This window comes from Uranotaenia lowii, chromosome 1 (assembly GCF_029784155.1).
Source record: "Uranotaenia lowii strain MFRU-FL chromosome 1, ASM2978415v1, whole genome shotgun sequence".
NCBI classification, from domain to species: Eukaryota; Metazoa; Arthropoda; class Insecta; order Diptera; family Culicidae; genus Uranotaenia; species Uranotaenia lowii.
This window is the reverse complement of record NC_073691.1, coordinates 46,515,807-46,529,280: the sequence shown is the minus strand read 5'-3', so window position 1 is coordinate 46,529,280 and position 13,474 is coordinate 46,515,807. Positions and strand designations below refer to the sequence as shown.

The following is a 13,474-nucleotide window of genomic DNA, read 5'->3' as shown; positions in this document are numbered from 1 at the left end:
TCACTCGAAAAAGTACACGGGCAAAAACGCATTTTCTTTGCTTCCATCAAGTCAAAGTACCCCACAAAGAATGAAATGTCAAATCAATGCTTTCTCCCTTGAAAGAGGAAAGGGAAAGAGTTGTGAGTTACAGTACCCGGTACAAGTTCAGGTCCCCCAGGTGTAGGAACAGGAAAAGGCGCCAATGCAGTGGATCGGTGACATAACATCATCGTTGTAGGGAAGTGGCCGGCGGAAAATCGACACGGTGGGCAATTAGCGTAATGCGGATATTTTTGTTGTTGTTGCTACTACTTTTTTTTTGTCGGTCGGTCGTTCAACATAAAGCATGATATGGCGAGGTTCCTCCACTTTGTCATATTGTAATTAAGATCTTAGTTGGGCGCAAGGAATGCTTCCGCAAAAATAAAAACAGCAGTGGCGCGGCCCATTTGCTTATCGGGCGCCACCGACCGGATAGAATGTCTCTTGGTTATGGCACTATTTATTCAGATTCACCAGGTCGGCAGGCAGTTATCCTAAATGGTTCTTGGCGCTCTTTACAAGAGTCGAAATAATTAATTTTTCATGTGGTTGGCATGTTCAGTCGTTTGCCAACCAAAAAAAAAAGAATTTAATTCTAACTTCGCGTGATTTTTTTTCTCTTGCATGGCGACCGTCAAAAATTGGTTCAAAATTTACGGTGACTCACCTGAATTCTTCCGCTTGGTTCCCCTCCGGTTGCCGGCGGTTGCATTTGATCCCGGCGATCCGGGCGTCGACGTTTTGGATTCTGCTGCCGTCGTTGTGGCCGTTGGCGTGCCGGATCCGCTGGTAGTTAGGACCGGGATCTTCTGATCCGCCGAAACCGAAGCCTGTCCGGAATCCGGTCCTGCCCCGGAAGAGCCGCCTTTGCTGCGCTCTGTCGAAGATGGCTGGTGGTCCATCTTTTTCCAACGGTAGCGATCGTACGCGACACTGTTCGGCCGCATATATTTAGTGTTTCTTCGTATTTTCGAAGGAGGGAGGGCGCGGTAGTGATACCGCTTAATCGATCCGGTGGAAAGATTGAATCGAAAAAATAATATACAAAAATACTAACAAAGAGTACAACGAACGAAGCACCAGATTGGGTTTGTTTTCCTTTTTTTTTCACTCTAAACACTTTTACGGTAATTTGTTGGGGGTTGACACTGCAATTAGAAAGAGAGGAAGAGAGAAAAAATTAATAAAATGGTAACATTAACATAAAATTATACTTCTACAACATTTTTCTTTTAAACATTTGACCAATCAAAACAAAACGTGTTCCTCGTGAAACATACATATGTATATTCATAAATATTGTAAACCGGTATCTGAGTGAATGAATTTAACCAATACCGAGTCATTCGTCACAAGCGTGCAGGGAGTCATTCAGTTAGTCGGCTAGCAAGCGAGCTAGCCAGGCAGGGTTCGGTTCCTTTGGTAGTTCGTGATCGGGTAGCTTACGGGCATTACTTCCGGGCTCCAGACCTCCGGACAGGCCTGTACATTTGGCGACCGAGGCAGGTAAATTCTTGTTATTATGATGAACGAGAAATTATTTTTTAAAAAACTAACCGAAAGAGTAAACAAACATGGTCATCGATTCACGCTGAATTTATTTTCCTCAAACTTGCTTGAAAATTAATCCGTTTGTTGATTACCCATCTCGAAAAAACTGCTAGAAAATGAGTAATTCGAATACTCATTAACACTAAACATACCGACACTTTGTATATACCTATTCATACCGCGAGCGGTCAAATGACGGTTTACACTGTTTTCGCTTAAACTTTCTTGTTTCTCAACCGATTTCTTTAAAATTTATAGTTTTGTAAAGCCTATAATGTGACTCAAATATGTTTCTCAGACAATTTTCAGCTACAGTCAATAAATTTAAAGTTATGATAAGTCCAAGAAATTTTTCATGAAAAAACATGCTTCAGGAAAATTGCTATAAATCTGTTCATCAGTGCTCGAAAAATTTTTCACTTAGTGCATGAGAAAGCTGAAGTTAGAAGCTATATGTTGCACATACGGAAATTTCTATCAATTTTTTTTTAAGATCATGGCCACGAAAAATGTAAAAAAAATGTGTAAAACCCGTACTTTTCAATCAATCAACCGCCAAAGCTGTTCCTGTTACAGTAGAAAAATTTCAAAAAATGAATTGGAATGTTGACGTAATTTGTCACATTTTGGCATCTTTAGATTTTTTAAAATACGAAATACATAATTTATGACGAATTTTCAAAGGTAGCTGTTTTTCTAACATTTCATCAATTCGGAGTTTTGATACAATTCCTACACCTAAATTCAGCTTTGCACTGGATTTTGAGTATGTTTTCGTAAAGTGTAGGCAAAAAAATTATATGCAAAAGAAAAAAAATTTCATACCGATTCTAGTGATGTAACTACATTGGCGGTGCAATGCTTGACAAAAATATGATAAATAAAACAGTGAGGTAGTTTCTGAATTTTGAAAATTCAGCGCAAATTCTTGCTTGGCAGACGGGCGCAGTGGGTGGTGATATCTCAAAGCTAACTTGGACTGTAAATCGATCATTTCCAACCAGATAGATCATTCTGAGGTGATTTTAGTGAAATCGGGAAGCTCAAAGATTTGTTTTGGGTTTTAAGCCACGGTTGTTCCGGAACTTCCGCAGAGTCTCTCCGGCCCATGTTTCCGGCCCATGTTTCCGTCAGGAAGCAACGTCCGAATCAATTTACCACCCAAGAGTGTTTTGGAAAAAAGTGGGAATGTCTACAACCTGTTTTTGACATGTTAGAAAATCGTCTTATTTCGAGAAAATCGTTTAAAAAAATGGTTTAAAAAAAATCGTGTAAAATAAGATCGTTTGAAAAAAGAATCCAGTGTATTGGAAGAGAGGTGGAAATGAGAAAAAATTAGAACTTTTCCTAGTCGGTATACCCTTGAATTTTCAAAATTTTCCCAAAAAGTTGCAGTAAAATTTCCCATTGGAATGATCAATTTACCAATGGGCGCTTCAAAAGCGTAGGTCTTCTACTGGCAGTCGAACTTTCTTATCTTTCTTTTAGCATTATAACTATTGTTCAATGTTAAACCTCTAACACCTAATTTTTTCGCTGAAAATGCCACAGAAGTTTCGTCTTATGATTGCATACCGCTTTAGTTCTACGAAGCACTTAACCGTTTAGAAAACACATTTTCAATTTTTTTATCTCCAATACGCAAAACCACATGGGCAAAATAGAAGAATTTCAGTACTTTTTCGTTTACAACCACTTAACCTATTCGTCGTTTTTCTAAAACCTACCTTGAGACGTGTTTTATATTTCTTCTTTTATACTGCCCCTACTTTCATAACAGTCCCATATGCAAAAACAAGCAAGCGAGAAATCAGCTTTCTTTCTTAGACTTAAATCTGATTATTTTTGAACTTTTTAATGCAATTTTCAGAAAAAGAAACATACTTTTGGTGAAAACATCGTGAATTCAGAATTCCACATTTTAAGTTGATTTTTTTTTACTTTTTTTTGATTGCGTCTGATAGTTTTTCGCTCAGGAAGACATTTCTTCCTTCTAACTGACCTGCCTTCGAAAACCAGTGTGCATAATTCAACATCAAGTGAGTTTAGCCTTTTTTTTTAATGATTGAAAGCAATAAATCAAAGACTATTTCGCCGAAAGAAACATTGAAAAGTAACCAAATCCGTGGTATTTCACATATGGGACTGTTATGCGAGTATATTCCATATGGGACAGCCACGAGTGACATGGCCGTAGGAACGGGGGGCGGGGGGAGGGGGGGGGGGGATGTTGGGAGTTCAACCAAAGGTTCAAAGATACCAAGTGAAATTTTTTACTAAACATAAAATTTGAATTTTATTATCAAATTTTGATGAATTACTTAAATGATTCAAGAGCAACAATAGTGTGACAATCTTGACTCCAAAACCTCGAAATCTCATTCCAGGACCACAATTCTACAACAGTTTTTCAAAAAAAATTTCACTTGATGATAGTAATTGAGTTCCAAATATTGAATCCCAATAAAGCTAGATTAAGCTTGCCGAATTGTACGTATTTTGACCAGATTTTCTCACTCTATTTGCAAAATCAAACGAAAATTTCAATTGATTCCTTAGAATTATGTATCTTGTGTCCAAATCATTTTTTGTAACAAATTTTATCAAAAAAACATAGACGATTTTTGGAAGCCTGATTCTTCTAATGATTCTGAATCGCCTGATGAGTTTCGAAAAAAATAAAAACAGTATTCCATGTGTTTTTCTTTTTTATTTTAATGGAATAATTCCGAAATTTGCCTGCATATTGGACGGATTTTCAAGAAAAACTTGAAATAATATGCCCTTATTTCGCAAGGTTTTAGAATAAAATTGTCTGGATTTGCCCATCCCGGATACTTGCAGAAAAATATCTAGTAAGTATCGAGTTTATTTTTCTTGATTTTCAGTTTGGATCATCATTGGCATAGAATCCTGATTTCAACATTGTTGTTGCATTTCAATCTAAAATGTGATGAATTTTCCATATTCAAAATTCTGAATTTCGGAATATGAAAAAATAATATTTAAAATTAAAACAACTTGTAAGATTTCTATCTGAAATTGTTATCCTAAATTTATGTGCAGAGTTGGAACATAAGAAAGTTTCGTGAGTCCAGAATTGAGAAATATGTAAAAAATTCGTCATTCACAGTTTTTTTTAAAAATTTTCAAGTTTAATTACGAATAAATAATTGAAAAAAAAAATCATATTGAAAACCATAAGTTCAAATTCAAATAAAAAATTGCTGGCCAAGGGTTCTGATACTAATTTCGCTTTTTGGTTTCAAATTTATAGGATTTCTTATCCGGAAATTAGATTCAGGCTTAGAATTTGGGTTGAAAATGCAGAATTCAGACTTTAAACTAAAATCCAAGGTTTGTATTCAGATTATGCTCAAATTTAAGTTTTATGATCAATATTAAATTATCGATGATAAAATTTCATCAGGGATTCAAATTTAAGGAGATCACAGTTTCATAACTTTGATTCTTGATTCAAAATTAAAATTTCAAATTCATCAAAGTCAGATAAGAAACACAAACCTGGTGAAAATCACAATAAAAAACAAGATCTGAAGAATAGAATAAAAACTTGTTTTTAAGAATTTGTTTTTGAAAAATCCAAATTTTTATTTTGAAAACTTTAATTACAGGATTTAAATTATGAAATATAAAATTTTGAATGATAATTTTTGAACTTGTTTTTTATCCTTATGAAAACAATCAGCTGGAAATTTTATTTACAAAATTTGCAAAATATTTCAAAATCAAAGGTTTTAACTCAGTCTTAAATTTTAATCGAGTTTAGAAGAGTAGTAAATAAATATTTTTTACTTTTATTTCTGAATATTTGATACATTTTCACCCAATGTTTAAAATGGTCATGCCTATGGTTCAGAAAAATGCAGTTGGCGCACCAGTTATTGAAAACCCTATCTGGAACAACTGTGATCGATGTTTACTCTTGGGCTCGAACTCACGGATATCAGCTCAGGAGGCAACTAATTTACCGACTGAGCTATATCACAAGTACCCATATTTTTGAAAGCTTCATGAACAAAATTGGCTACTCCTAGGACTTATTTTCAAAAATAAAAAACTTTTAATGCAAAATAACTTTAACCTGAATAATTTGTGCTACATTTTTTCATTTATGTAGGCATTGTTTAAGCAAAATTTTATTGGGAAAAAATTGTCATCAAACCCCCCCATGAGCCGGTTCTTCCTACGGCCCTGACAAGTGATATTTATTTCGAAATTTTTAGAACAAAATATCTTTTTTTATTGTTTTATATTGAAGTCCTATGTTTAAAATGACGAACTGTCAGGTTAGATGAAAAATGACGAAAATTCATATGGGACTGTTATGCGAGTAGGGGCAGTGTGGCAAGATATGAAAGACTATTACTAAAATTTGACAATCAAATGAAGAAAATCTAAAAGAACTATGGCAAAAATATGACAAACAAAAAATGTGACAATGAAAAAAATTTGAATAAAATACGACAAATGTGGTTAAAAAATGCAAAAAATATGAAAACCATTACAAAATGATGACAAGAATATGAAAAAAATCACAAAAACGTCAACACTATGACAACTACGAAAAAAAAGAAAAAATTTTGACAAATGTTACAAAATTAGGATCAAAATTTGACAATAAAATGGCAAAAATCTGACAGAACTAATATAAGGACAAATATTTCACAACAAATTTATAAATATGACAATATAATAACAAAAAAAAAAACAATAAAATAAAAAAAAATACTGACAAACATATAAAAAACTATGAAAAAATTATGACAAAGGTGGTCAAAATATGGCAAAAAATTGACATTAAAATAAAAATTTGACAAAATAATGACAAAAATCTGACAAAATTATTAAGAATTAAATTAAAAAAAACAAAATTCTGACAAATGTATGTAGAAAAAGACAAAATGATGGCAAATACGACAGTACAATTACAAAAATTTAATAAAATATGACAAAAATCTGAAAAAATAATGAAAAATATGTTACAAATGTAAGATGAATATGATAAAAATGTGACGAAATAATGACAAAATTAGGACAAAACTATGGGCTTGTGATATATTTAGCTCAGTTGGCAAGTTAGTTGCCTCCTGAGCTGATGTCTGTGAGTTTGAATCCAAGAGTAATCCTCGAATACAGTTGTACCGGAGAAGATTTTCAGTATGAAGAAAAAATGTTAAAAGGACTATAATCGAACCAAAAAAAGACATAACTATAAAACAATTACAATGAAATGGAAAAAAATTGACAGAACTAAGACAAAAATACGACAAATGAAAAAATGAAAAAATTATGAAAAATTTGGTAATAAAAAGATAAAAATCTGACAGAACTATAACAAACCTTTGTTAATTTTTTGACTTAATTTTGTTTTTTGGTCATAGTTTTGTTATATTTTTATCATATTTTTTCATAGCTTTATCATATGTCTTTATGTTTATGTATGTCATAGTATTGTCAGATTTTTGTTTTTTATTGCAAAATTTGTCATATTTGTCATTTTTTATTAGTTATTACTGTTGTCAAATTTTTATCACATTTGTCATATTTTCCATTATGCTGTCAAATATTTGAAAAAGTTTTTTTTTCGAATTTTGTCATTATTGTTGATTTTTATTAATTTTTTTAGTCAATGACTTTTAGCTGCCATATTTTTATTTATTAATTTTTCAATTTTGTCAAATTTATCAAATTTTTGCTATATTTTTCTCATAATTTTGTCAGAGTTTCGTAATTTTTTGTCATAATATTGTTAATTTTTTCATAATTTTGTTATATTTTTGTCATAGTTTTGTTAGATTTTTTTTCATGTGATTTTCAGATGACGTACCATAGCGTTGAATAGCGAAATTCGACTTCTTACTAATTGATTCCTTTCATCTTTTATCCATATTGTGGGTGTTTCATGCGATTTTCAGTCATTGAAAGCAGGGGTGAGCAACCTTTTTAAGCAACGGGCCACTTTTGATTTGAAATTCTTTCGGCGGGCCGCATTAAAGACAACATTTAGGTAAACATAGTGTGCAAAGCTTTACGTATTTTTTTACTCACAAGAAAAATTTCTACCAGAAAGAAAACTGAAAAAGAATAAATAAAACGAATTCATGTTCTTGCATAAATATTTTTTGAAATATAAGGTGATTAGACCAGCCGAAATTGAATAATCACTAATCTTGATTAGGGATCCATCATGTTTGAATTGATTTGAAATGTTAAACGAAAATTCTTTTTGACAAAAGTGAAACATCATTTGCTTCTCTATTATTTATAAAAAACGAAAAATGTTGAAAGCCTGTTTGTGGTTCGTAAAAAAATTTGAATCGTTTTCTGAGAATACCCCGTTTTTTGTTTGAACAAATGTATAGTGTTTTTCGTCATCATTTCCATTTAAAAGTTCCATTGAGCTTAACCATAGCGATTTTTTTCTGTGCCCATTTTTGGAAAAAAAAAATCACAATTTCTATAAATTTTGTCGTGAAGCCTCTTTTTTTATAAACGGTGATAATATTTTAATTTGAAGCTCCGTATGAATTCATTGCACTGAGATATTTAGCAAGGTTTGAAAATTATGAAAAATTCATAATTTCATAGATTTTTATCCAGATTTTTTTGTCAATGTTACAGTTTAAATCTTTTATTTTAGAATTTTTTCACAGATTTTATAATTTTTCTCAGATAATTTAATTTAAATATCTCTGGGATAGGTCTTCTAAGGCTGAAACATGAAAATCTTATAACTTTGGTAATGTGAATTGCTAATTTTCAAGTGAAATGACTTAATTCAATCGATGATTGGCATGATTTGCCAATAAAGTTTCTTAAAATAGCACCACAACGAGCAAAACAACGAAATTCACATTTTTCCGATGTGCAAGGAATCTCAGAATTGATTTTAACTTAATCGGGGGGCGCTGAATCCTAATATTCAATGAGTTTTTTTGTCAGCTCTAGTTTTCGAAATAACTTTGAAAAGAGGTAAAAAATAAGTAGTTCAATTTGTGTACTTACTTGACAAAACTGTAAAAAACAAATACTTATTGACTCAATGATCAACCTTCCCAAAGGTCGCGAGTAATTTTGAATTCTGAAAAAAGTTATGGAAGTTTTTTTTCCAAACCTGCAAAATCGGGAGTTTTGACGAAATTTTAAAGAAAAATTAAACTAAATTGAATCTTCGATATCTTTAGAACCGTAAGTCAAATCATTCCGCAGTCTTCAACAAAATTATTGAATGAGTTGAAATCTTTAATATTCAATTTTCAATAACTTTCTGAAATGAGGTCAGAAGAAGTTGTAAACTATTTTTTTCTAATTTCTGTTAATTGTAAAATTCATTTTTTTGAAAGCGTTGGATCTCGCTTACAAGAATATCTTGGCAATATCTGAGACCTTGATTGAATGAAGGATATTAAATTGATTCAGAATCAGCTTTTGATTATTACGAAGGTTACGATAGACCAGATTATAAAAGATCGATTTTAACAAAAACTGATCAATTTTGAAATTTCCACACGCCATATCACCGAAACCAGAAGTGAATGATAAAATCTGTGAAATGTTTGAAATTCAGGACGCCAAAATTTAACAAAATCAGTTTTTGAAACGTAGGCACAAAAAATGCTGTTTTCCTGAGTAGTCGTTACAAACTTTTTGTGTTGAATTACAGAACTACAGATATTGTTTTTGTCGAGAAATCCTACAAAAAAGTGAACAATCTGAATGATTATGGGGCTAATGAAACTGCAAATAAGCGACGTGCATATTTGATCAAGTAATTAAAATATTATTTTTGGTTCAGTAGGGACTGCTATTTATAATAATAAACAATCTTTTGTGGAAAAAAACATATTAAAATAATAATTTGAAATAAGCTTCGCGGGCCGCACAAACATGTCTCGAGGGCCCCATGCGGGTTGCACATCCCTGATTTAAAGCATTTTGAAGTTAGGCGGAGGCCGCCGTTCTTGTATTTCAAAATGGCGTCAAAAATCTATTTTCCGAAGTCCTCACAAAAAAGTCCAGGCACCGGGTATTCGTTTCATTAAGATTTCTCTTCATAACCCCTGCGGTCCTGGAATTTGCCTGGTTTTTAATAGTTTTTTCCCGGATTTAACGCGTTGTTTTTTTTTTTGGGTACGTGCAAAGATTTTATCACGTGTGATTATTTCTTGCAAAACACCAAAGGTTTTTTTTCAGTGTTGAACCGCTTCGCAAATCCCGTGCACTATGGCCGGCATTTAAAAACGAACTTGCGAAATTCATACGGTGAATACTTTTTCAAAGGTGAAGGGAAGCATTAGAGAAACATGAGATGTAAATGAAGAAAAAAAAACATAAGCCGTAAATATCATGCATTTCTCGAAAAAGAAACAACGGTTCACCGGCAGGACCTGAACCCGCAATTTCCGCTTCAGTACAACGGCGCATTAGCCAAATACACCACGATGAACGAGACGAAATAGGCTCCAGTATGCGATGTTAAAATTGTGAATTCCTAAATGTAAGGGAAAAGAATTATTATTTTGCGAATTTTTATATTGTAAATGTACAAAATGTAAAATGTACAAAATATCCAATATAGATACAAAAAGACAAATCAGTTATTTTGAGTGTCAAATCTACCCAAAAATTATCATTGACGTTATCTAAGCTTTTTGAAACATTACTGCACCCGATACATTATGTCAATTCGATTTTGCAGGCATTGTATACAAATACAATGCTTGAGACTGGGCTGTTATCAGCACTAGAGAAAACAAATCATCTCCAAAGCAGTGTTTGTTGTCATTTCCATACGGGAACGTCAACTCGGCTGATAAGCGTCAATATCAATTACTAGGGCAAGGAAGATTTCAATTTCAATCATTTTAAACCTGTCGCAGACATCCGATAATGTCGACCAGAATGCATAAAAAGATTATCTGAAAAGCTCTTCCGGAACATATCCCGCCCGAATTCGGAAGAGATTATCCGGCCCGGCCCAAAACACCATGCGAAAATTACAGTTTCTGTCGACAACCGCAACCTATCACTTTATCGGCCGAAGCGGTTTAAAAACCTTTTACGTACCAGGCAAAAAAAACACAAGACCACCACCACGAAAACGATATGAAATTCATTCACTCCCGACTATAAATCAACGCCGAAGAGAAGGGCCAGTTGGGAGGAAGAAAAGATAATTCCTGCTGGGCAATCTACTAGCTACTAGCCCAGGTGTGCATCCAATGATAATAAATCAGCGCTCTAGTAAAATGCCTATATTTCTCATAGGAAGAGGGAACCAAAAAAAGTAAGTATATCTACTAGAAATTCGACCACCCCAACCTAACTCGGCAGGTATATCGAGATATAACAATTATCACATGGTGTTGATGAGATGATAAACCTCTCCCGACCGTTTAATATTGAGGGGGAATTCGACGATATTCTCACCACCCACTGGAAAAGTTTTCCCATTCCAGGCCCCCGGATGGGATGAGAATGGGATGTTCCAAATTTCGCAGTCGTCATGGCCAAATAACAAGCACCCACCCCAGGAGGAAGCAGCAGGAGGCTTAGAGCTGGGGCTGGGGAATGGGTTGCAGAATTTTGGATCAAATTCTCCTCCACACAATGGGACGACCGTCGTGGTTTTCGTAAACGAAGAATCGATTATTAAACAGAAACCATCTTGCACCCTATATCTACCAAGGAAAAAAACTCCTACTCCCACTTGTGTCGTCTTCTTTGGGAGGAATTCTTTGCCGGATAGTTGCGGCGAGATTGGGACGATGGGCACTGGTGCCAGATTGACAGAATGCCAGATAATAATATATTCGAAATTCGAACAAAACCGTTAGGTAAACTTGGATAGTTTCTGCTTGCGAATCTCCTCCGGAACGCTGAATTTGTCCTCTGCGGTGAAGAACAACAGGCCCGGCAGCTGACGAAAGTTCGCTTTGACGTAGGTTTCGTCGTCCATTACCAGTCAATGCGGCTTCGTCAGCATTTCGGTGTACAGTTTCCGGGCTCGCGTCTTCCCCACCATGTTTTACCTTTCGTCGCAGGCCCTCCCGCTGCTTGGTCCACTGGACGAATGAACTTGACAAATTCTAAACTGCTTAACTTCGCGCTTGTGATCTTTTTTACTGACGGAGCATCCATTTTTGCCGTTCTTCACCTTCCAGTCGATGGTTAGGTTCTCGAAGTATCGTTTTAGTACTCTGCTGACCGCGGATTGGACGATTCCCATCATCTTACCGATGTCCCGATGTGACAACTCCGGATTCACGAAATGAGTTAATTCACAACGCTCTTTTTCGTTTGACGACATTTTTGCAAATGTACGAAAAATTGACAGTGGAGCATGGCCAACGTGATCTGTACACTCTTATCTGATTATAAGTGAAAGCTGAAGATATAATTCCTAAAAATTAAATTTCTATTGCGTTTTTTTTTTGTGATGCAATTTGATGTGACACACCCTTTATAAGGAATCTTGTTAAGGCAATCTTTAATGCGAATGCGTTTTGGACGAGAAGCTCGAAAGCCCTAAATATTTGGAGTTTTTTTGTTTTTTTTAGAGAAAACGAATTAACGAGTGATATGTCAATTCGTATGTATCAAGACGCCAAGGAATACTCAGTGTTTCCTAAGTTCCAGAGCCAAGAAGATCTAAAGAGTGTCCTTGAAAAGTTTGTTCCTCGAATACAATGATGGCGTTACTAGGATCCAGGAAACAATATCGGAAGCAGGCCAGTTGTTCCGATACGTCCGAAATTTCGGACTTCATCCAGGAAAAGAAGCTAGATTACGACTGATGGTGGTACCAAGAAAGACATCGAAACCCGACAGAAAAGCCCGATTTGCGTTTGCGAGTCTCCGAAACATCTGGCGCTCACGATAGATCTATCTACGAACAAAAATCCAAATCATCAACTTAAATGTCCAATTCGTATTTTAGTTTATCGTCCTAAGCGTCAGCCCTTTATCTTATCTAATAGATAAATAAAGATGAGTTGGGCTATATATGTTTGTTTGTACATCTTAAATCTGGACGCATTAAAATGGGTCTATCTCGAAGCTTTGTAAACGGAATAAAAATGTAATGTACTAAAATACAGGTCTTTTATTTCACTTTAAAGAAAAAAATAACAGAAAAAATTTTCCGATGTGGTTGATGAAATTTCGAACTTTTCGTCGAACACCACTCATCATAGTTTGTTCGCTGACCTCAACGGCCATTTTGTTCCACCATCTCTTCATCTCTGTTGCATCCCGAGTCGTCCTACCATTCTTCTTCATCTTCTGCTAAACAACTGCCCAAAATTTTTCGATAGGGTAGAATTGAGGGCAGTTGGGTAGGTTGATGTCCTTTTCGAAAAAAAACTGTCCTGTTCTCCCGATGCAACTGTAGGGTACCTCTTTGCTGTAGTGGTAGCTTGCCAAATCTGGCCAAAACTTTCCTTCGTGCGAGAGTACGTTTTCTAAGGCACTCCTCCTTGTACATCTTGAAGTCCATGGTCTTGTTTGTCACAAAAACCGGGGTTTTTCGTCCGCAGCTGCAAATACCTTGCCAGATCAAACACTTTCTTGCCAACTTATTGGCAAAAAAGAATTTGAACTTTCCGGGGACATCACCCCGACCAGTGGCTTTATAAAATTTTTGGCCAGCAAGCCGCCCAAAATCCATCTTCACGTACGTTTCGTCATCCATGAGGATGCATCCGTCGTACTTTGTTAGAACCTTGTTGTATAACTTCCGGGCACGTCCTTTGGCTACACAGAAAAAAATATGGACAATTACGTGTCATTGAAAATGGTTACCTTTAAAATAATTCAACCTGTAATTTCGAAATCACGTAATTTTCAATTGATTGGTTGAAAAGTAAATGATAAA

At 34.7% G+C, this 13,474-nt stretch overlaps 1 protein-coding gene across 3 annotated transcripts in view; it reads right to left on the bottom strand.

Moving 5' to 3' along the window:
* LOC129739612 (double-stranded RNA-specific editase Adar) overlaps nucleotides 1–13,474 on the bottom strand; it is a 184,358-nt gene that overhangs the window by 154,254 nt on the left and 16,630 nt on the right. For all 3 annotated transcript variants that reach the window (XM_055731092.1, XM_055731091.1, XM_055731090.1), the window contains exon 2: nucleotides 692–1,172. In XM_055731092.1, coding sequence (XP_055587067.1) covers nucleotides 692–971 — 280 coding nt within the window. In that variant the 5' untranslated portion in view covers nucleotides 972–1,172. The remainder of the gene's footprint in view (nucleotides 1–691; nucleotides 1,173–13,474) is intronic.